General features: G+C 31.8%; 2 protein-coding genes and 1 pseudogene across 2 annotated transcripts; all 3 read left to right on the plus strand.

Moving 5' to 3' along the window:
• The first annotated feature begins 264 nt into the window (after positions 1 to 264).
• On the plus strand, positions 265 to 5629 carry LOC110636614 (tyrosyl-DNA phosphodiesterase 1). The gene is made up of 16 exons (XM_021786402.2): positions 265 to 438; positions 523 to 702; positions 785 to 1066; positions 1150 to 1308; positions 1453 to 1513; positions 2327 to 2403; positions 2503 to 2760; positions 2857 to 2946; positions 3092 to 3226; positions 3538 to 3687; positions 4125 to 4228; positions 4350 to 4403; positions 4563 to 4653; positions 4967 to 5047; positions 5163 to 5307; positions 5383 to 5629. The coding sequence occupies exons 1-16, from the start codon at positions 424 to 426 to the stop codon at positions 5478 to 5480; spliced, it is 1980 nt and encodes a 659-aa protein (XP_021642094.2). The 5' UTR covers positions 265 to 423; the 3' UTR covers positions 5481 to 5629.
• Positions 5630 to 7197: 1568 nt separating this feature from the next.
• Positions 7198 to 8487, plus strand: LOC110636592 (ubiquitin domain-containing protein 7SL RNA1-like). The gene has a single exon (XM_021786368.2). It carries the CDS (start codon positions 7412 to 7414, stop codon positions 8222 to 8224), a length of 813 nt encoding a protein of 270 aa, XP_021642060.1. The 5' UTR covers positions 7198 to 7411; the 3' UTR covers positions 8225 to 8487.
• A 1964-nt stretch (positions 8488 to 10451) lies between these two features.
• Positions 10452 to 23018, plus strand: LOC110636640 (uncharacterized; annotated as a pseudogene).
• The last annotated feature ends 703 nt before the right edge of the window (positions 23019 to 23721 follow it).

Here is a 23721-nt window from a genome sequence, read left to right on the forward strand (position 1 = left end):
TCTATTTATTTTTGAACTTGTTTTCAAAATATGAAAATCGAAAATGTAATTGGAATGCTGCACATTAGAAAGCCTTCTATTTTTGTGGTCGCTATGAGTGTTTTTAAAAAATAAATTTTAATTCTTTTCATAAAAACTATTACATTCAAATTTGATTTAAAAAAAATTACTTTAATTAAAAATTAAAGGTTTTTATGTTAATACAGAATCTTCTCATTTTAAACGGCAGCGTTTTCTAATTTTCAAAGTGCACATAAAACACTACCGTATCGATGGTACACCACTGTACACTCGTCTTGCAGCTCTCGCTCTTCACAACACGAAGAGTTCGGTGCTCGAAATTCTTTACTGCAGGAAAAAGCTCCTCTCTCTTTCTCAACGGAATTGCGCCATTCATTCTCTCCTTATGAAAAATATAAACCGATGTCTCACTCTCAGGTAACTTATTCGTTGCACGAGATCAAAATCTTTATACAATCTCTCTTTTTTATTCCTTTCTGACTCTCTCGTGTGGCATGGAAGATTGGTTATCTGGTTCCACTAAATCTCTGTTTAGAGGAGGAAACTTCGATTCCTAAGCTACCTCTCTCCAAAGGCTCTAACACCATCGGCCGCAGCCACGTTTCTGTCGCCGATAAGAGGCTCAGCCGCAATCACCTTGCTCTCACCGCTTCTGCCGATGGCTCTGCTAATATAACTGTCGTAATTTCACTAATTTGCTTTTATTTTTCTCGGACCTTTACTTCATTACTGTGTTCTAAGAATGGGGAAAAAAAATTCGTAGGTGGGTACCAATCCGGTTGTGGTAAAATCTGGGGATCAGAGAAGGAAGCTTAGTCCTGGAGAACTGGTATCGATTACTAGCGGTGATATTATAGAGTTGATACCTGGCCGCCATTTCTTCAAGTACGTGGCTTCGTCGCCTTCGAATAGTAGCAGCAACTCTTCTTCTCTTAACACGTCGAAGAGGCATTGCAATGACGGTGAAGGAATTGTCAAATGCGACCAACCTTGCTTAAAGAAGATGCGAGAAGCACCTGAAGATCAAGCCAAAGCTGCTAATAAGGTGTAGAATTTATGCCATCGAAATTAAGAGCAGCTTGCATTAATTTTTTGTTCTAATTTTGCATTTTGGTGTTGCATGCTTAGAATGAGGCAGAGAATAGTGGACCAGTAATTTGTGAAGAGGACATTCGTAAATTTCGTGTTCCTAATGATAATTTGCCATTGACCTTCCGGCTTTTGAAAGTGCAAGGGCTGCCAGCTTGGGCAAATACCTCTTGCGTTTCTATAACCGATGTGATTCAGGTAAAAATGATCCTGCAATTTGTTCCTTTGTGCCTCTTTTTTTCTGTAAGTCGCTGACTTTGATGTTGAAGAACTGCTTGGAGATATACAATTCAGTCAGATAGTTTATTTAATTGATTTATTTATTTTTGGGTTCTTCGCTAGGGGGATATTCTTGTTGCTATCCTTTCAAACTACATGGTGGACGTTGATTGGTTGATGTCTGGTGAGTACTTTTAAGTCTGTGTGATCTGCATTTAAAAGTTATTATTATTATTATTATTATTATTCTTCTTCTTCTTCTTCTTCTTCTTTTAATAAATTCTTCAGATTTAGTTCCAACTTTCTTCTTGGAGAGGCTTTTACATTAACTATAAACAGCTTGAGAAATTCAACTTTTCTTTCACATTTGTTGAGTATGCTTCAAAAAGAGAGTTATCTTCTTTAGCAGAGGTTATTTTTACTCCCACAAACATGCCTACCAAGTTTGTTGATGCTTTGTTTCTTTTCTATGCATTTATAGCTGGTGAGAGAGGAGCCAAGGATTCAGATAAACCATTTGCATTCTATTGCTGGCTTTGATGAGTGTTTCATTTGTACACAGGGATACGCATTTGTGAATGTATGCACATCAGCATGGTTAGGTAATCCATCATTTCTAAGTAGAGGTCCAGTAATTAATGGTAGTTCTATAGGTAAAATTGCAATTTCCAAGGTTACTAGTAGATTTAGGTAATGGAATAATGGATTCTTGTTCTGCTTCACTGTCATGTATTGCCAAACCTTTTAGCACTTTGCCCATTGTAGATCATTTTCTTCTAGTTATACTGTGCTTGCACTAACAGCCATGATTTCTTTAGTCATAACGGTCTTGGTGCAGTTGTAAACTTATGCTGTGGTATCATTTATCAGCTTGTAAGCACAGGCTAATTGCTGGTTGTGTTTTTGGCTTTGTTCCTTCCAATCATATCACATTCTTGGAATTCTGACTTTCCTTTATTTTTTTTTTTTTTCCTTACCTTGCTTTTCTCTCATGAAGCATGCCCTACACTTGCGAAAATTCGTCATGTCTTGGTTATTCATGGAGAGGGTGACGGTACAGTTGAACATATGAAGGTTTGCATTAGATCCTGTTTGCACCAGTCTCCATTTACACGTTTGACACTTTATTTTGGAAGCCTGGACATTGACTCTGTTAGCTCTGATTGTTCTTAGAGAAGCAAGCCTGCAAGTTGGATTCTGCATAAACCCCCACTACCCATTTCATTTGGGACACACCATTCAAAGGCCATGCTTCTAGTCTATCCTCGAGGGTTGAGAATTATTATACATACAGCAAACTTAATATATGTTGACTGGAACAACAAAAGCCAAGGTTTGTGGATGCAAGATTTCCCCTGGAAGGATAAACAGAATCAAAGCAAAGGATGTGGATTTGAAAATGACTTGGTTGATTATCTCAATGCATTAAAGGTATTATTGTATGTAAATGGTAGATTGGATATAAAAGGCATTCAACATAAGGATCTCTTCTGAGATCAATTTTATGTTTTATTTGAATGTTCACAGTGGCCAGAATTCACCGTTAAGTTACCAGCCCTTGGGAACTTCACTATCAACCCAACCTTTTTCAAAAAGTTTGATTATAGCAATGCAGCAGTATGTTTTCAATTTCTCACTCTTATCATTCTTTCTCACGTATTAATTGTTTTGTTGGTTCCTAAATGATATTTCCTTGTAATGCTAAAGACTGTCTTGCATGCTCTTAAGTGGTATCTTATAAACCTAACTGCATAATTTCCAGGTTAGGTTAATAGCATCTGTTCCTGGATATCATACTGGTGCCAACCTGAAAAGGTGGGGACATATGAAGCTACGGAGTGTTCTCCAGGAATGCACCTTTGGAAAGGAGTTTAAAAATTCTCCTCTTGCCTATCAGGTATGGATATGGTGAATTCTTGGTTGCTATTATGGTGACATTGCAGTTTAGGCAGATGTCATGCTAGGTTTTTTCAGTGATCAGGTGCTGAAATGGTGTAATCTTAATCAATGTGAAGTGTATGTCATCATGTCAATGCTATTTGTGTTTAATGACCAATATGAGCTGCTAATATGAAATAATGTGGCATCATAAAAGAAAATTATGACACTGATTTTATTCCACATTATGCATCGGGCTTTAAGGTAATTTTTTTTTTCCATTTTAAGATGGCTTTGATTAAATCATGTTTTTTTTTTGTCTTATTGCAGTTCTCTTCCCTTGGTTCACTAGATCAAAAGTGGATGACTGAGCTGGCTACCTCAATGTCTTCTGGATTCTCAGATGACAAAACACCTCTTGGTCTTGGAGAGCCTCAAATAATATGGCCTACTGTAGAAGATGTCAGATGCTCTTTAGAGGTAGTGACGAGTAGGTCATTTCTACAATTCTTTTCCACAAGTTTTTTTCCCTCTCCTATGTGAGGTTATGGTCATTAATCCATTAAACAGGGCCAAATCAATTTCATTCATCCTTGCTAAAGTGTGTTTATGTTGACTTGGTTGGGATAGAATAATTTAGAACATGAGATGGGCCTCATCTAGACTGAATTTCATCCAAGTGATTCATGCAAGTTTTTTGGCTTAAAGATAGATATTTATTATGCTACTCTGCTGATCTTTGTTGAAAAGATGGTTCTCGTTTGCTGACATATTTCATCTTGTCTGTTAAGCATGAAATAAAGATGAATAGTTCTTTAGCTGCATATTTCAAATTGAAGTTCATTAATTTGCAAATGTTGGCTTCCACTAGCTAAGTAAAATTTTCTGATTTTATAATATATTACTTTGTCATGCAGGGCTATGCAGCTGGAAATGCCATCCCAAGCCCATTAAAGAATGTGGAGAAAGAATTTTTGAGAAAGTATTGGTCAAAATGGAAGGCTAACCACACTGGCCGCTGGTATATATCCATGGAATTCCTTTGTAATCTTGGATTACAAAATCAAATTGGATTTATCTTATACTCTAATATGCACATGTGCCTGGGTTTGATGCTTAAACTCTGCTCTTTAATTTTTCAGTCGTGCGATGCCGCATATAAAGACATTCACTCGTTATAATGGTCAGAAACTTGCGTAAGTCTTACTTTCTGATGAATTAAATATCACTGTATTAGGTTCTTGTGTGTTCAATGTTCTTGTTAGATTGTTATCTAGGCCAATAGGAAACTCATATTACTCCTAGATACATGCCAGTTTTGATTGTTGAACCTGAATATGTATTTGTTCAAACAGTTGGTTCTTGCTAACTTCAGCAAATCTAAGCAAAGCAGCCTGGGGGGCCTTGCAGAAGAATAATTCTCAGTTGATGATTCGTTCCTATGAGGTATGCATATTAAAATGAAGCATGCAAGAGAACCTGAATTGACATTGTAACTTTAAAAGAGTGAGGTTCAATTTGTTATAACCCCCAAAGTTTAGGGTGCTGGGTGTAATTATCGCTAAAATTAATGTGCAATATCAACTAAATACCATTTTCTGCTTGAATGAGATACAGAAAATTATAGACAGACGACAAAAGAAAACTTTCTTTGTTTGGATTCTTTTAACAGTTTGCCTATTCACACACTTGATGTTTCCTGCTTTTTGCTACACTGAAAGCATTGAAGCCTTTACTCGTCTTGTGTGATTTACCTCAGCTGGGGGTGCTATTTTTACCATCTCACTGTAAAAGACATGGTCTTCGATTTTCTTGCACAGACAATGGAGTTCCATCAGAGGTAGTGGCTACATCCTGGCCTTTTTGTCATTTATATGCGTGTTTGATATATTTAGGAGTGTCACTTGACATGAGATTATGTAAGGAAGAAAAATGCTGGCTTGTTTGGGTTTCAGAATAAATGTGGATTACTAGCAGATTCTGAAGCGCTGAGGACGAAACTAGTGACTTTGATGTGGCAAGGAACTGTAGATTCATCATCTGAAGTGATTCCACTGCCGGTGCCTTATGAGCTACCTCCTCAACCATACTCCTCTGAAGGTGTTTATTTTTCCCCATTGTTGCCGTGTTCTTCACTTCTGATATTGGTATGACTCTTCTTAATCCCATCTGCAGATGTTCCTTGGTCCTGGGACCAGCGATATAGCAAGAAGGATGTTTATGGTCAAAGTTGGCCTAGGCTTGTACAGCTTTATACTTCTCAGGATTCATGACTCATGGTTTTGGTTTGGAACGTGTTCCTAGGGAATATATTTCCTTTTAAATTTATTATGAGTTTTTTTTTTTTTCTGTTAATTTATTTCATTGTGCTACCAAACCTATTTAATTTATTTATTATGTCATGGGTTTACAAAAGAGGAAATTCATTCTTGTTGATTTGTCATCTGTTTGTGCATGTTATAGTATATCAAAGGTCTGTTAGATAAATATATATATACTGGAAATCAGCCCTTCATCCTATGACAGGCTTCACAATATAATAGGATATTATTTATTTATTTTTGTGTAAAATGTCTCACAATTTTAATAAAATGATTTGATATTTATTCTATATAGAATGACAGTTATGTAACTTAACATCCATTTAAAAGTTGAAAGTGCAAAATAGTGTTCTCTAAAATAATTATTTTCAATTATTAATTAAGAATGGATTTTTATTTTTTGAATTATGGATGAGACAAATAACAATCTATTAATTACACTTATATAATACCATTTGAATCGGACAATAACTGAGGTGAAAACAGTAAAATTGATTATTATAGGTGAAAACACCTATTATCTACCTTTCAAAATACTCATATAATAATATTTTTCAATTAAATAATAAATTTGATGAAACAACCACCTCCTTATTTTGGATGAACCAATAAATATAATTTTGTAAAACTACATATGTTTTCTATGAATGAGCATATATGAATAATCAACTTTTCTTTTCTTTTTAAACTTTATTTTGAAATAGATCATTTTGTAAGAAAATAATTTAATTAAAATTTTATATTATTATGCTTAATTTTTATTTTTTTTAAAATAATTTTTTTTTATTTTAAATATAAAATTCTAATTTTCAAATAGAGAATACTTACGTGATAATATCTCAATTAGAAAATAAGTTAGTGAAACAGCTAACTCTTTATAGTGAATGTGATGTAAGTTTAGTGAAACCACTGATTTCTAATTGCTATGACTTTTGTTTTGAGAATATGTGTGCTTGATAATCTTTAATGGGACAAAAAAATTTGGTGAAACGGCTAACTTTCTTCTAACTCTTTATGGTGAATAAGACATTGTATTATGATGAAATGGCTCTCATTATATTGAATGAGATGAAACAACTGATTCCCTATTTACAGGTGAGCACGTGCAGAATTTGTTGCCAACTCTTCTTTTGAGAATACTTATATTATCATTTTCGCCAAGACAAAGGGTTTGGCAAAACGGCTAACTCTTTACTTTGAATGAGACAATAAAATTGGTGAAACGATCGATTTTTTTTTTTTATAATTACGCACTTGGGAATCTACTTTATCTAGAATTTTTACGTAATAATATAACATATTATTTTCTATTTATACAGAAAAAAATAATCTCTTTAATACAAGTGAATTCATACCTATAAAAAAAAAAAATAGTGAAACAAATAATTCTTTATTTCTTGTTACAAAATGACGAACTCCATTTTTTTAAAAAAATTTTGCACTTTATGATCTATTTGAAAGAAAAAAAAAATGAAAATTTAAATATGAAAAAAAAGGTGTGTTTAAAAATATTTATTTTATAAGGAGAATTTATGTGTAGGATATTGCTTAATTTGAGATGTAAAAATTGAAATTATACATATACTATTAAATGCAGATTTTGAAGGAAAACAGAGAAGAAGAGATATATATTACAAATGTCACATAAATTTGCAGATTACAAATGTCACATAAATTTGATGGGTGGCAGAAGAAAGAATCTAAACACTTCTATAAGAGTGCTTCTCATTTTCAAAACTTCACATCCACATAAACAATATCACCATTGATATCGGTTCACAGTTAGACAATATCGGATATTGTTGCAACTACAAGCAAAACCCTTCACTAAAAAAAAGTCCCTCCATTGCTTTACTTGCCTTTCGCCGCCACCACCATTTTCAATGGACGTCTTCTTTGAACCCCAAAGAGGCTCACCATTCTCCATTGAACTGGGTTACTTTGACACTGTCCTAGAGATCAAAGAAAAGGTTCTAAAATACCGAGGTATACCCGTAAACAAGCAAACCCTAGTTTTCAATGGTCAAGTCCTTCAGGATGATCGTGATATTGAATACTGTGAAATCCTCCATAACTCTCACATCCAGCTCCTCATAGCTCCAGATAATGATAATAAGCCACAGCCTCAAATCAAGATCGAAGAATCCTCACCTTCCAACAAAATTCAACTCAGCATCAAGATACCATCTTCCAAAATGCTTGTCCCTCTTGAAATGGATGTAGATGATACCATCCTACAGTTAAAAGAAAAGATACATGAAATAGAGCCTGTTCCAACCCAGAGGCTCATTCTTCAATCAAGTGGTGTAGAATTGAAGGATAATCACTCTTTACGTGAGTGTGAGCTGATGGATAATAGTGAAATTAACGTGAATATAAGGCCATCATCCACTGGCTTAGGAATAGGCTCTACAGGAGGCGCTACCACTGGAACAAAGAAGCTGAAATTGATGGTGTTGCCGAAGTGCGGGACTAAGAAGATACCGGTTGAAGTGAATGCATCGGACAATGTTGGGGAGCTGAGAAAAGAGCTGCAAAAGTTGAGCCAGAGGCTGCATTTTCATCTTCCACCAGAAGGGTATTTTTTCATATACAAACAGAATGTGATGGACGATGATAGGTCTTTCAGGTGGCACCATGTTTGCCAAGGTGATACAGTTGAGATCTTTAATGGAAGCATCACGGGGGGATCCTAAATTCCTAATCTATAATTAATGTTACCCTTTATGGGTAATACTATGTGTGTGTCTTGATAATTTCAAGTTGCAGGGTTTTTGTTATGTTGTGTACAACATGATGCATCCAGTTGCTTAGTATGTTATGTACTTATGAACAGCATGTATCCTTTTCCATTTTGTCTTTTATCTTTGCTTTCGAATTAATGTAGTTTTGCTTTTAATGTATGCTTTTGTTTAGAATGTTGTAGTAATCATTGTTTCAAGTGCTTCATTTCCTACAAGACTTACAAGACTCTCTCTTTTGCTTCTACCGAATGATATAAATTCTCAATTCATCACGAAACCAAAATAAAAATATATATGATGTTTAATTCTAGATAAATTTATATTTTAAATTAATACCAAATCAGGTATAAAAGTCATATATTTTCATTGGGATTCAATGCCTAATAGTTTTGATTTTTTCAAGTTTGTTGTTGGGAAGTTAAAAAAATAATTTTCGAAAAATATTGTTTTAAATGTTTAAAAAACAAATTTGAAAAAAGTTATTTAATTATTTTTAAATTTTTATGATTAAAATATTTTAAATTTAATTTTAAATTAATTTTTAATTTTTCTAATTAATATACTTAATAAAATATTTTTCTTAACAGTTTGGATAATAATATTAAATATACTCTAAAATAATATTTTATATATTCAGGCATAATTTAACCTTATCATAATAACTAGTCATAATTTTATTTTATACTCTGCAAATTAAATAAGCATTCATATCTTCTTCACCCTATTTGGATTTAAAAAAACAAAATATTCAAATCATATTGAAAAAGTACCCATAATTCAAATGGGGTGATAACACTCTTTATAAGACCTTATTTGGTTTTATTTTATAATAAAATTCATTTCATTTGCAAATGAATTCCATGATAGAATTCATTTACAAATAAATTTCTTTATTTCGTATATTTTATATTAAATACAGAATTCATTTCAAATGAAATGAATTTTGTATTTAGAATAAATAAAATGTGCATTCATATCTTCTCCACCTTATTAATATTTTTTTTTCAAAAAAAAAATCAAATCATATTGAAAAAGTACCCATGATTCAAATGTTGTGATAACACTCTTTATAAGACCTTGTTTGGTTTAATTCTATGGTAAAATTTATTTCATTTGTAATTGAATTCCATGATATAATTAATCTACAAATGAATTTTTTTATTTGGTTTATTTTATATTAAATATGAAATTCATTTCAAATAAAATGAATTTTGTGTTTGGAATAATTAAAATAAAATGATATATGATAAGAAGATAATTTTGTCATAATATATAATAAGAAGATAATTTTGTCATTTGATCATATATATGATTTTAAATTTGAAATTCATTTGTAAATTCTATCAATTTTAATAGAATTTGATTTAATTATAATAAATTTCATGGAATTGATTATTAAGAATTCTAAATGAATTTTCATTAAAAAAAAACACTAAAATTTTAGATTCACAAATAAATTTTACAAAATTTTCATTTATACCAAACATTACCTAAAGCTAGTTAATAGATCTTTTAACTCTCAATATCAGCTACTCAAAATCAATTGGCATATATCAAATCAAATTTTCTGCATTGGAAAACTGAGGTGATATTAGCCATTAATTTATGTTTTAATTTATTTATGCTAAAAAAACATATAATTAATTGCTTAATTAACATTTTGTTAACATAACATAAAGTGGTTTTTGCTCGACAGAGCATGATGGTAAAGGTTGTCTATTCTGAAGGTGACATGAGTTGTATGTTTCCAGAATCAAATCCAAACCCAGCTATTCTTGACCTGAAACAAATTATTCACCAACTTATTGATGTGTCACCCGAGGGGCATGCCCTATATTTTAATGGCGAGTCGCTATTTATTCAAGCAAGACAGCAATATTACAAGATTGATGAAAACTCTGTAATCAATCTCATTCGAGTATGCAATATATATATTAAGGAGTTTAAGCACAAATACGTAAATTTTACTATACATTTATGTCTTCATTGAATGATGAATTAGATTTAAGTGAAAATTTTCCATATATTAGCTGCTGCTTAACTATAATTACCCATGTTCCATGCAGTTCATGGAGGTCATGCTAGTCTATAAAGGTGAAAGACGCAAAGTGTTGATTCATGAAGATGCTAGGGGGTTTGAACTTAAAAAGGCCATGTTGAGTGTTTATTTGGTTTAGAAATGCAGGAACAAATGCTGATTTTAAATGGGAAAGTGCTGCAAAACGGGGATGAAGTAGGATATTATCGTAACACTGAAATCATTATACTTAAGATCCAAAATGTCTGAAATTCATACTACTATCAGTCAGTAAGATTTAGGACTATGTTAATGGGCTGCCATTAATTAGAATGTTTTAGAGCGTTTAGGATAAATTTTACTATTAAATCGAGTTAATAACTCAATTTTATATGATTTACATATTAGAAATTAATTAAAAAATAAAAAATATAAAAATATATTTTGCCAATTGATTATAATACAATCCACATAAAATCACCATCATCAATAATTAAAATAAAATTATTATACATATATAATTATTATATTCTAAAATTTTCACAAGTGAGATAAATGATGTACAATTGAATTATAATATTTTTTTTCCCATGAAAATTTTATAGGTTTATATAATGAGATTCACTCCAATTGTATATATCATAAGCAAAATAATATTTTTTATAAGAAGATTCACACTAAAATAATAATAATAATAATAATAATAATAATAATAATAATAATAATAATAATAATAATAATAATAATAATAATAATATCTTCATTCAAAGAATATTTTATCATAAAATTGACAGGATAAAAACATGGACCAGTCATGTATTTAAAGACTTAAATTTTATTTATTTAAAATACAATAATTAAAATTGCATAAATATTATTACAAATTCTAATATTTTTATATTTAATGAATTATTTACTTAGACAAATAAATTCAAATAATAAATATTCAATATATAAAATTGATTCCATATTAATATTATTTTTAAATTTATATCCCCTGTAAATCTAATGTACGCGTAAAACATACTATTTAGTAATGGATAGCGAGATCAATTGCTATTGCGACTGGTATTTCTCTATATTATCTTTCCATTATCATATAAAGGTTAATAACTCAAATGCCAAAATGAGGTAGTTTTATTTCTAGTTCAACACAACTTGTTTCATTTAAACCTAGATAAAACTGCGTGGTTTTAATTCTTAGGATTTAGCAGTCCTCTTCCCAAGACACTGCCGTTTAGGATTTAATACACCCACTTCCCAAATCATTTAACAAATGTGCATGAAAATAATAATAAATGTGAATGAAAAGAACAGAACCAACCATAATTCATGTAATTTAAAAAAAAAAAAAAAGAAATTCATATTTCTTTGTTGTACCAGATTTTTTCTTTAAGGAAAAAGAAAACATTCAGATTATATTGATAATATCCATAGTTCAGAACTCTATAAGGAGTGATCACATTCTTTAAGAAGCCAAATGGTGATGGCTTAGAATTAAGTAGCATATATATGCGAAAGACTGAGGCTTTTCACAGTTAATATGTTTTTTTATTAATTATTCGGTTAATTACAAAAAAATCCTGAAATTTGTTATTTTTTGTAATTAAAATCTGATGTTTGCATAATTGTTAATTTAATCCTCACATTTAATTGATGTCTCAAATTAATCTAACCGTTAATAATCATTAGTATACTTAATGAGAATTTTACATCAACTATCATATCATCACTAAAGAAGCTATATCAGAACCTCAAATCAGATTTAATTGCCAAAATAACATGAAATTTATCAATTTTTGTAATTAAATTCTGGAATTTGCATAATTATAAATTAAACTCTTATATTTTATTAATGTCTCAAATTGATTCGGCCATCAATAAACCATTAGTATGTGATGCTTGGCAAGTAATTTTGATAGCTTTTATTTTGACCATTTTGGTTGAAAGTTACACTCTATAAGTTTATTAATAGCTGATATTAATGAACAATTGATTTAGAAGAATGACTGTTCTTTTTTCTAGTGGTTTGATCCACCTTGCAATGTCCAGGAGAATGAGCTACTTACATATTTACTTTGGCAAAAAAATGCTCTTAAGGAGAAAGTTACAGAGTTGGATGAGATTTACAACAAAATCACTGAAAAATGGATGTAACTCAATGAAAAATGAAATCAAAATGATAAATTGATTAATGATATGCAAAACAAAGTTGAAGTGTTGACAAAGACCAAAAAAATAAAATAAAAAATGAAATAGTTTATTTGAAGAAAGAGTTGACTAAGCAGAGGAGAAAGAATTTGATTTTATTTTATTTTGTTATGTTTCTAAGGTTATATTATATTGTTATGCATATGTATAGTAACAGTGAACAAACTTTATTAATGTTAGTTTAATCTATAGATTGATTAGAATGAGATAGGGTAACTGTATTTACAAAACGTAATTTGGCTTATAATTTATAGTTTGTTGAAGTATACTAATAATTTATTGATAGTCGGGTCAATTTAAAATATTAATAAAACGTAAGGGTTTAATTGATAATTACGTAAACTTCAGAGTTTAATTGTAAAAAGTGGCAAATTTCATAAGTTTTTTGACTATTAACACAAATTTAAGGTTTTTGATGTGGCTTTTCCAATGATAATATAGCAGCTTTTTTGATAGTTTGAGTCAATTTAAGATATCAATCAAATGTAAAGGTTTAATTGGTAATTATATAAACTTAAGGATTTAATTACAAAAATTACCAAATTTCAGTGCTTTTTTTAGTAATTAGTCCTCAATTATTTCATATAATTAAATTCTTAATTAACAATTAATTATTGTTAAATAGACCATGGAACTAATGGTTGTCTATCATGAAGAAAGCTTATTTGTGATCCTTTCAGAGTCAAATCCAAATCTAGCTATTCTTAACTTTAAATAATAAGGCATATCAATAAACAATCAAACCCTAGTTTTCATTGGTCAAGTTTTTTAGGATGATTGTGTTATCTAATACTGTGAAATCCTCTATAACTCTCTTATTTTGCTCCTTATAGCTCAAGATAATGATAATAAGCCTCAAATCAAGATTGAACAATCCTCACCTTCCAATAAAATTCAAAATAGCATCAAAATAACATCCTCCAAAATGATTCACACTTGAAATGGATGTAGATGATACTTTTTTACAATTAAAAGAAAAGACGCAAAAATAGTGCCTTATCCAAAGGTTAATACTTCAATCTAGTGGTGGAGAATTGCAGGATAATCGCTCTTTATGTTAGTGTGAGCTGATGGATAATGGTGAAATTAAAGTGAATATAAGACTATCACCCACTGGTTCAGGAATAGGGTCTACAGAGGCACCACCTCTAGAACCAAGAAGCTAAAATTGATGGTGTTGCCAAAGTAAGGACTAAGAATGTGACACCCCTTACCCGACTACAGTGTAGCCGAGCAAGTTATGCCACTCAGTGTGCCGGAGCACTCTATTTTATCTGATTTCATTACAGTCCTTGATTTATTTATTCAAAAACTTTATTGAAGATTTAGGCTATTTTTACTTTTATCAAAATCTAACTAAGTTGGAAATTTCAAAAATTTAAACGATAATCCGACAAAGTGTCGGCTGTAATTTGGACTAATAGTTCTTCTGAACCTGCCAAAGACAATTTCAATATATACTCAATTTCTCAAACTTAATAGTCTCAAAAATTTTCAAACATAATATATCTCAATGCAGTATCCAGATTTCTCAGAAATCTCATTAGATTTTCAATATCTCAATATTCACAAGTATAATCTCATTATAACTCAAATTCAATTCACATACTAAAATACTTACTTTGAATAGCTTCCATAATTCATAGGTTAATTACATGAGTTTATTTTGTATAAGATATACAAATAATTTACAATGTGCTAGGAATGAACAATATACATAACATGTATAAAATGAGCCCTATCTACATGCATTGCTGAGGAGGTGACAATCTTGAACTCTTCTGACACTTCTGCAGATCTGGACTCCAAAAATCTCAGTCGACAGTCTACTGGTTTTACCTTCAGTACCTGCGCGAGGAAGCAATTCCATCGCGCTAAGCATTTCTGCTTAGTGGTGCAATAATATAACCAGAAATAATATATATAAGTAAAGAAAGAAATAAATGATAATTCAGATACTCAAGAATCAATTTAATTTGGTATGGTATTTCTAGTATCAAGGATCTTATATACTAGTTTGTTCCTCTTTGGAAGTGCTTAGTTTCTAACTTTTCAGCAATACTAGCAGGTATATAATTTATTCTATTTGTATTGTATTTCAAGTCTGTACGGTTCTGCAATTTATATTTTTGTTATGTTTCTTTTGCTAATCTCTTTTGCTTATTCATTCAATACTTAATTTAATTGTACTGGATTTTCATTATACTTAACTTAACTTAGCTGCCTGAATTGAATAATACTTTAATTGACTGCCCAAGTAACCTATACTAGACGACTGGACTGGATAACGGGTCGTTGGCACTGGACACCACGGTGCCTCGGGCCGTCATACCATGGGACGCAGAACCTCAACCACGTATGCAGTCAGTATGGCTAAAGAGCCATGATATCACATAATCGGCATAAAAGCCATGAATACGGGCATAAAAGCCATGGATACGGGCATAAAGTCATGAATACAGGCATAAAGCCTTTCCTTTCGCAGTACTGCTAAAACAATACCCTATTGGCATGCCAAACTATCCAAATCAATCTTGTTAGGTATACTAGGGCATTTGATACTTTAAAATATTAATATATTATGCTTTATGACTTCATTATTTCATGATAAATTTCAATCATAATTCATACATTCATTTGATCATTTATATGATCACAATTCACATCAATTATCCTTTTATACCATTATACTCAAAATACTTCTCCTCTTTACAATAATGAGAACTAATGTCTCATTCATACATTTATATGATTTATTTATCGATTCATTATGTTATTCATATTGATCCCAATTCTAAACAATGGTTCATATGTACCATTGTATTCAAAACATTTTTCCTTTCTCATTTATACATTCAAGAGTCTACTTATGTAATTACAAATTTTATATTTCAAGTTGAATTACTAATATTTTATGAATTCCATTTGTGATGGGCATATATGCCCTAACTATCTATTCACATCAATTAGGTGACTTATTTTTCATGTTTCAAGTAATCCATGAATATTTCATGGATTTCAAATTTATGGCCTAATTTCTTTTTAACAATTTTGACTAGGATGCATAGTCCATATTTGTCATACAATTCTAAGCATTTAAGCTTAGAATTGGTTCTAGGTCTTCATCTTAATTCACTAATCATTTTGATTACTATTCACCATACTAGTCAACCAAAATGTTGACCATTTTATACTTAATGGATATATTAATTCTAATTACACCAAGATCCCACATTTTGAGTTTTACATTTACTAGTATTAATTGCCAATTGCAATTTAAAGTCCCCTAGATGCATTTCTAATTTCAAATTTTGAATTTCAAGTTTTGGTGTCACTATTCACCTCATTGGTCAACAAAAATGTTGACTTTTGCATAGACAATAGGTACATTGGTTTTAACACTCCCGATGTACCACATTTTGCATTTAAAACTTGTTGGAATCAATTACCAAATCCATTTCCAAGCTTATTTCAAGTTTTCATGTCACTATTCACTTCATTAATCAACTAAAATGTTGACTTTTGCATAGAAAATATGTACATTGACTTTGGCACTTCAAACATACTACATTTTTCATTTAAAACTTGTTGGTTTTGGTCACTTTCTCAAAGCTTAGGTCATTTTGGCAAAATTGCCAATTTTCGGTTTTGGTGTTCCGAAGTTGCACTGTTTCATTGGTCGATTTACTGTTGGAATTTGATAAAACTTCCTTCATAGAAAATGTTTCTTATTTTGTCTAGTTGAATTTCTTTTTTTGAATCACTCCATTTGGAGTTTTTTAGCTCAAGTTATGGCCAAAATAAGTTTACTGTTCACGTGCACTGTTCATGCTGAGATTTTGGAGTCCGCGATTTTTGGTCCAACTTTGGTCAGTAATTTGATCAAGTTAAGTTCATAATTTGGTCTAACTTTCTTCATATGAAATGTTTTACTATGCCTTAGGTTTTCATCGGTTCAAGAATCGCCTAAATCCGAGTTTTCTAGAGAGAGTTATAGCCATCCAAACATTACTGCTCAAATGAAAATCTGCAGAGTTGCAGGTTTGAACGATGCTTGTGACTGCCATTTGGGTTAGGTTCTGGTCATAATTTGGGGTAGGTTTCTTCATGAAAGTTGTTTTTCTATGTCTTAACTTGTTGTTGTAAAAATTTCAGGTCAATTGACCAAATCTACAGTGAGTTATGGCCAAATTCATTTGGTCATTTCTGCAGGTGCTGTTGCAGGGGATCCGGATTGGGGCCAAGTTTTGGTCCTCTTGCTTTGGTCTTTTGGGCATGGTTTCTTCAGCAAAAATGTGCCATTATAAGCCTAGTTTCATGTCCAATTGGCCAAACATCAATTGGACCTACACAGCCAAAGTTATGGCTGTGCAAGTGGACTGAATTTTCAGTCCCTCTGCTACACTAACAAGGCAGCCTACACATTCACTTGGCTATACTATTTTTCAGTCCAATTCATGGTCAACATACCTAAAATGGTCACTAATTGACCCTTATAATGTTCTTTTACAATTCCATAAGCTAAATCCAAGTTTCACTTCTCAAAACCCTAATGTCCAATTTAAATTACCCATAAACCTCAATTAGCACACTAATTCAACATCCATGCATATTCATACCTTAAACATCATTTATATCCATTCTAAATTCATTAAAACAATCAACCTCATCCTTCCTTAGGGCTGCCAAAAATTAAAGATGCCCTAACACATATAATTTACTTCAAACTCTTACAATTTCTTAACTTAAAATGATGCTTTAACAAGGATTAAAGGAGTGAGAGTGAAAGGATAGCACTAACCTCACTTTAACCTCTTGTAGGGCAGATTTCTTCAAGCTAAAACTTCACTTTCCTTCCTTTTCTAGGCTGACAAAAGCTTTGTCTAGGTGTGGGATTAATTTTTGATGAAGAGACTTATGGGTTTTAGTGAGTGGATGAAGAGAAAATCAAGTTCAAAGCTTGATAAAATGGTGGAGGGAGAGGGAGAGATTCACGTCCAAATGAAGAAGAAGAACCAGAAATTTTGTGTCTTCATTTGTCATTTTTTTCTCTTTTTAATTTGGCTTATTAGGTTGTGATTGGTGGAAGCCCTCCAAATGACATCATGTGATGTCATATTTAGGTTTTTCTTTCATTTTCTTTTCTTCTTTTCTCTACTCATTTTCACATTAATTTTTAGTAATATTTATTCATATTTTATGTCATATTAATTATTTACTCAACTGGACAAGTCGGCCAAAAATCACCTCTGAAGGCGAAATGACCAAAATGCCCTCCGTTTGGCTTAACAGGTCAAAATTGTCTGTACCGATCGAAAAATTTTTCTAAATATTTTCTTGGCATTCTAATGCCATAGGAACCTCAATGACCCTTCTCTGGAGTCTCAAAAATTATTTTATAATTTTTCCCCCGGGTCTAGGGCTCCTCGTTGCGAGAACCGCAACTTCCCTCTGGTTACCCATCGCTTGGGCACCGGCTCATTTAACTTGGTTGTATTTTATTTCTAAAATTTTTACTATATTTTTCTTATTAATATTTGAGTTAATTTTGGTCCCTCACTTTAGTTTAAATATTTTTCCGGACGTTCTAGCTGTCCGGACCGACACCGGTCACCGGAACAGTAGAATGTACGGAGTTGCTACCGGGAGGGTGTTACAACTCTTCCCCTCTAATTTAAATTTCGTCCTCGAAATTTACCCAATGTAAATAGCCAAGGAGCTACTACCTCTTTATTTCTTCACCTTTCCGTGTTATCCTACTTCACTTTCTCCTTAGTCTCAATCCTATCCACAAACAGTTATGTACTCATCCTTTTTCATCTTAAATATAGTCTCCTTCTCATCTCCATTCACTACCTCATTGTCTCTTCATTCTCTTATTCCATACCTTAACCTAAAATAAACAGGAAATACATATTTGCAATAGTGTCACCTCGACTCTTATGAATGCAATGCATGATATGCAATCTATCTAGGTCCAGAAACGCCTAAACCGCGCTCTGATACCACTAAATGTGACACCCCTTGCACTACGATTGTGTAGCAAGTTATGCCACTCAGTGTGCCGGAGCACTCTATTTTATCTGATTTCATTACAGTCCTTGATTTATTTATTCAAAAACTTTATTGAAGATTTAGGCTATTTTTACTTTTATCAAAATCTAAATAAGTTGGAAATTTCAAAAATTTAAACGATAATCCGACAAAGTGTCGGCTGTAATTTGGACTAATAGTTCTTCTGAACCTGTCAAAGACAATTTCAATATATACTCAATTTCTCAAACTTAATAGTCTCAAAAATTTTCAAACATAATATATCTCAATGCAGTATCCAGATTTCTCAGAAATCTCATTAGATTTTCAATATCTCAATATTCACAAGTATAATCTCATTATAACTCAAATTCAATTCACATACTAAAATACTTACTTTGAATAGCTTCCATAATTCATAGGTTAATTACATGAGTTTATTTTGTACAAGATATACAAATAATTTACAATGTGCTAGGAATGAACAATATACATAACATGTATAAAATGAGCACTATCTACATGCATTCTTTGAGGAGGTGACAATCTTGAACTCTTCGACACTTCGCAGATCTGGACTCCAAAAATCTCGATCGACAGTCTCTTGGTTTTACCTTGATGCACTTGCGAGGAAGCAATTCCATCGCGCTAAGCATTTCTGCTTAGTGGTGCAATAATATAACCAGATATAATATATACAAGTAAAGAAAGAAATAAATGATAATTCAGATACTCAAGAATCAATTTAATTTGGTATGGTATTTCTAGTATCAACGATCTTATATACTAGTTTGTTCCTCTTTGGAAGTGCTTAGTTTATAACTTTTGATAATACTAGCGGTATATAATTTATTCTATCTGTATTGTATTTCAAGTCATGCAGTTACGCAATTTATATTTTTGTTATGTTTCTTTTGCTAATCTCTTTTGCTTATTCATTCAATACTTAATTTAATTGTACTAGATTTTCATTATACTTAACTTAACTTAGCTGCCTGAATTGAATAATACTTTAATTGACTGCCCAAGTAACCTATACTAGACGATCGGATCGATAACGGGTCGTTGGCATCGACATGCGGTGCCTCGGGCGTCATACCATGGGACGCAGAGCGTCAACCACGTATGCATCGTGATGGCTAAAGAGCCATGATATCACATAATCGGCATAAAAGCCATGAATACGGGCATAAAAGCCATGGATACGGGCATAAAGCCATGAATACAGGCATAAAGCCTTTCCTTTCGCAGTACTGCTAAAACAATACCCTATTGGTATGCCAAACTATCCAAACCAATCTTGTTAGGTATACTAGGGCATTTGATACTTTAAAATATTAATATATTGTGCTTTATGACTTCATTATTTCATGATAAATTTCAATCATAATTCATACATTCATTTGATCATTTATATGATCACAATTCACATCAATTATCCTTTTATACCATTGTACTCAAAATACTTTTCCTCTTTACAATAATGAGAACTAATTTCTCATTCATACATTTATATGGTTTATTTATCCATTCATTATGTTATTCATATTGATCCCAATTCTAAATAATGGTTCATATGTACCATTGTATTCAAAACATTTTTCCTTTCTCATTTATACATTCAAGAGTCTACTTATGTAATTACAAATTTTATATTTCAAGTTGAGTTACTAATATTTTATGAATTCCATTTGTGATGGGCATATATGCCCTAACTATCTATTCACATCAATTAGGTGACTTATTTTTCATGTTTCAAGTAATCCATGAATATTTCATGGATTTCAAATTTATGGCCTAATTTCTTTTTAACAATTTTGACTAGGATGCATAGTCCATATTTGTCATACAATTCTAAGCATTTAAGCTTAGAATTGGTTCTAGGTCTTCATCTTAATTCACTAATCATTTTGATTACTATTCACCATACTAGTCAACCAAAATGTTGACCTTTTTATACTTAATGGATATATTAATTCTAATTACACCAAGATCCCACATTTTGAGTTTTACATTTACTAGTATTAATTTACAATTGAAATTTAAAGTCCACTAGATGCATTTCTAATTTCAAATTTTGAATTTCAAGTTTTGGTGTCACTATTCACCTCATTGGTCAACAAAAATGTTGACTTTTGCATAGACAATAGGTACATTGTTTTTAACACTCCCGATGTACCACATTTTGCATTTAAAACTTGTTAGAATCAATTACCAAATCCATTTCCAAGCTTATTTCAAGTTTTCATGTCACTATTCACTTCATTAGTCAACTAAAATGTTGACTTTTGCATAGAAAATATGTACATTGACTTTGGCACTTCAAACATACTACATTTTTCATTTAAAACTTGTTGGTTTTGGTCACTTTCTCAAAGCTTAGGTCATTTTGGCAAAATTGCCAATTTTCGGTTTTGGTGTTCCGAAGTTGCACTGTTTCATTGGTCGATTTACTGTTGGAATTTGACAAAACTTCCTTCATAGAAAATGTTTCTTATTTTGTCTAGTTGAATTTATTTTTTTGAATCACTCCATTTGGAGTTTTTTAGCTCAAGTTATGGCCAAAATAAGTTTACTGTTCACGTGCTTTATTCATCTTTGAGATTTTGGAGTGCAGCGATTTTTGGTCCAACTTTGGTCAGTAATTTGATCAAGTTAAGTTCATAATTTGGTCTAACTTTCTTCATATGAAATGTTCTACTATGCCTTAGGTTTTCATCGGTTCAAGAATCGCCTAAATCCGAGTTTTCTAGAGAGAGTTATAGCCATCCAAACATTACTGCTCAAATGAAAATCTGCAGAGTTGCAGGTTTGAATAGTAACTGTGACTGCCATTTGGGTTAGGTTCTGGTCATAATTTGGGGTAGGTTTCTTCATGAAAGTTGTTTTTCTATGTCTTAACTTGTTGCTGTAAAAATTTCAGGTCAATTGACCAAATCTACAGTGAGTTATGGCCAAATGAACAATTACTGTTCATTTGGTCATTTCTGCAGGTGCTGTTGCAGGGGATCCGGATTGGGGCCAAGTTTTGGTCCTCTTGCTTTGGTCTTTTGGGCATGGTTTCTTCAGCAAAAATGTGCCATTATAAGCCTAGTTTCATGTCCAATTGGCCAAACATCAATTGGACCTACACAGCCAAAGTTATGGCTGTGCAAGTGGACTGAATTTTCAGTCCCTCTGCTGCACTAACAAGGCAGCCTACACATTCACTTGGCTATACTATTTTTCAGTCCAATTCATGGTCAACATACCTAAAATGGTCACTAATTGACCCTTATAATGTTCTTTCACAATTCCATAAGCTAAATCCAAGTTTCACTTCTCAAAACCCTAATGTCCAATTTAAATTACCCATAAACCTCAATTAGCACACTAATTCAACATCCATGCATATTCATACCTTAAACATCATTTCTATCCATTCTAAATTCATTAAAACAATCAACCTCATCCTTCCTTAGGGCTGCCAAAAATTAAAGATGCCCTAACACATATAATTTACTTCAAACTCTTACAATTTCTTAACTTAAAATGATGCTTTAACAAGGATTAAAGGAGTAAGAGTGAAAGGATAGCACTAACCTCACTTTAACCTCTTGTAGGGTAGATTTCTTCAAGCTAAAACTTCACTTTCCTTCCTTTTCTAGGCTGACAAAAGCTTTGTTTAGGTGTGGGATTAATTTTTGATGAAGAGACTTATGGGTTTTAGTGAGTGGATGAAGAGAAAATCAAGTTCAAAGCTTGATAAAATGGTGGAGGGAGAGGGAGAGATTCACGTCCAAATGAAGAAGAAGAACCAGAAATTTTGTGTCTTCATTTGTCTTTTTTTCTCTTTTTAATTTGGCTTATTAGGTTGTGATTGGTGGAAGCCCTCCAAATGACATCATGTGATGTCATATTTAGGTTTTTCTTTCATTTTCTTTTCTTCTTTTCTCTACTCATTTTCACATTAATTTTTGTAATATTTATTCATATTTTATGTCATATTAATTATTTACTCAACTGGACAAGTCGGCCAAAAATCACCTCTGAAGGCGAAATGACCAAAATGCCCTCCGTTTGGCTTAACGGGTCAAAATTGTCTGTACCGATCGAAAAATTTTTCTAAATATTTTCTTGGCATTCTAATGCCATAGGAACCTCAATGACCCTTCTCTGGAGTCTCAAAAATTATTTTATAATTTTTCCCCCGGGTCTAGGGCTCCTCGTTGTGAGAACCGCAACTTCCCTCTGGTTACCCATCGCTTGGGCACCGGCTCATTTAACTTGGTTGTATTTTATTTCTAAAATTTTTACTATATTTTTCTTATTAATATTTGAGTTAATTTTGGTCCCTCACTTTAGTTTAAATATTTTTCCGGACGTTCTAGCTGTCCGGACCGACACCGGTCACCGGAACAGTAGAATGTACGGTGTTGCTACCGGGAGGGTGTTACAAAGAAGATACTGGTTGAAGTGAACACATCGGACAATGTTGGGAGCTGAGAAAGAGATACAAAAGTTGAATCAGAGTATAACACCCCTCACCCGTCTATAGTGTAGCTGAGCAAGACATGTCATACTCGGTGCCAGAGCATCCTATCTTATTTTACTTTATTTCTTTAATAATTTATTCTCGTTATATTTTTAAAAGTAAGATATATTTCTAAAGGAGAAACTAACGGAGTTTCTCATATTTTATTGCCAGTTGACGTGTTTCACTATTCATCTATTTAAAAAAAATTTAACAATATATTTTCATACCATAATTTCATTCATACCTTCATCAAAACCATCTCATCATTTCTAGTATCATATATGTATTTCAATTCCCATATTCATTTTCATATATTTCCATTCATGCTCAATTCATGTACAAAAATTCTCAAATTTCATTAATTTACATTATTTACAATTTAACTACATAAGTTCATAATTTACATAATATCCAAATTAATTACGTATGAAAGAGCCAATTTATTAATTTACATCACATACATATTAAATACATTTTCATAATTTACATTATAATATAGGAAATATTTATGATGTACAGAATATATTAATATGACCTATATGGGCCATATCTACATGCATTATTGATGAGGTGACAACCTGAATACTTCTGCAGATCCGAACTCCAAAATTCCAGTTTAATATCCACTGGGCTTTATCTTTAGTACCTACGCGAGGAAACAATCTATCGCAC

The sequence above is a fragment of the Hevea brasiliensis genome, chromosome 18, assembly GCF_030052815.1.
Source record: "Hevea brasiliensis isolate MT/VB/25A 57/8 chromosome 18, ASM3005281v1, whole genome shotgun sequence".
NCBI classification, from domain to species: Eukaryota; Viridiplantae; Streptophyta; class Magnoliopsida; order Malpighiales; family Euphorbiaceae; genus Hevea; species Hevea brasiliensis.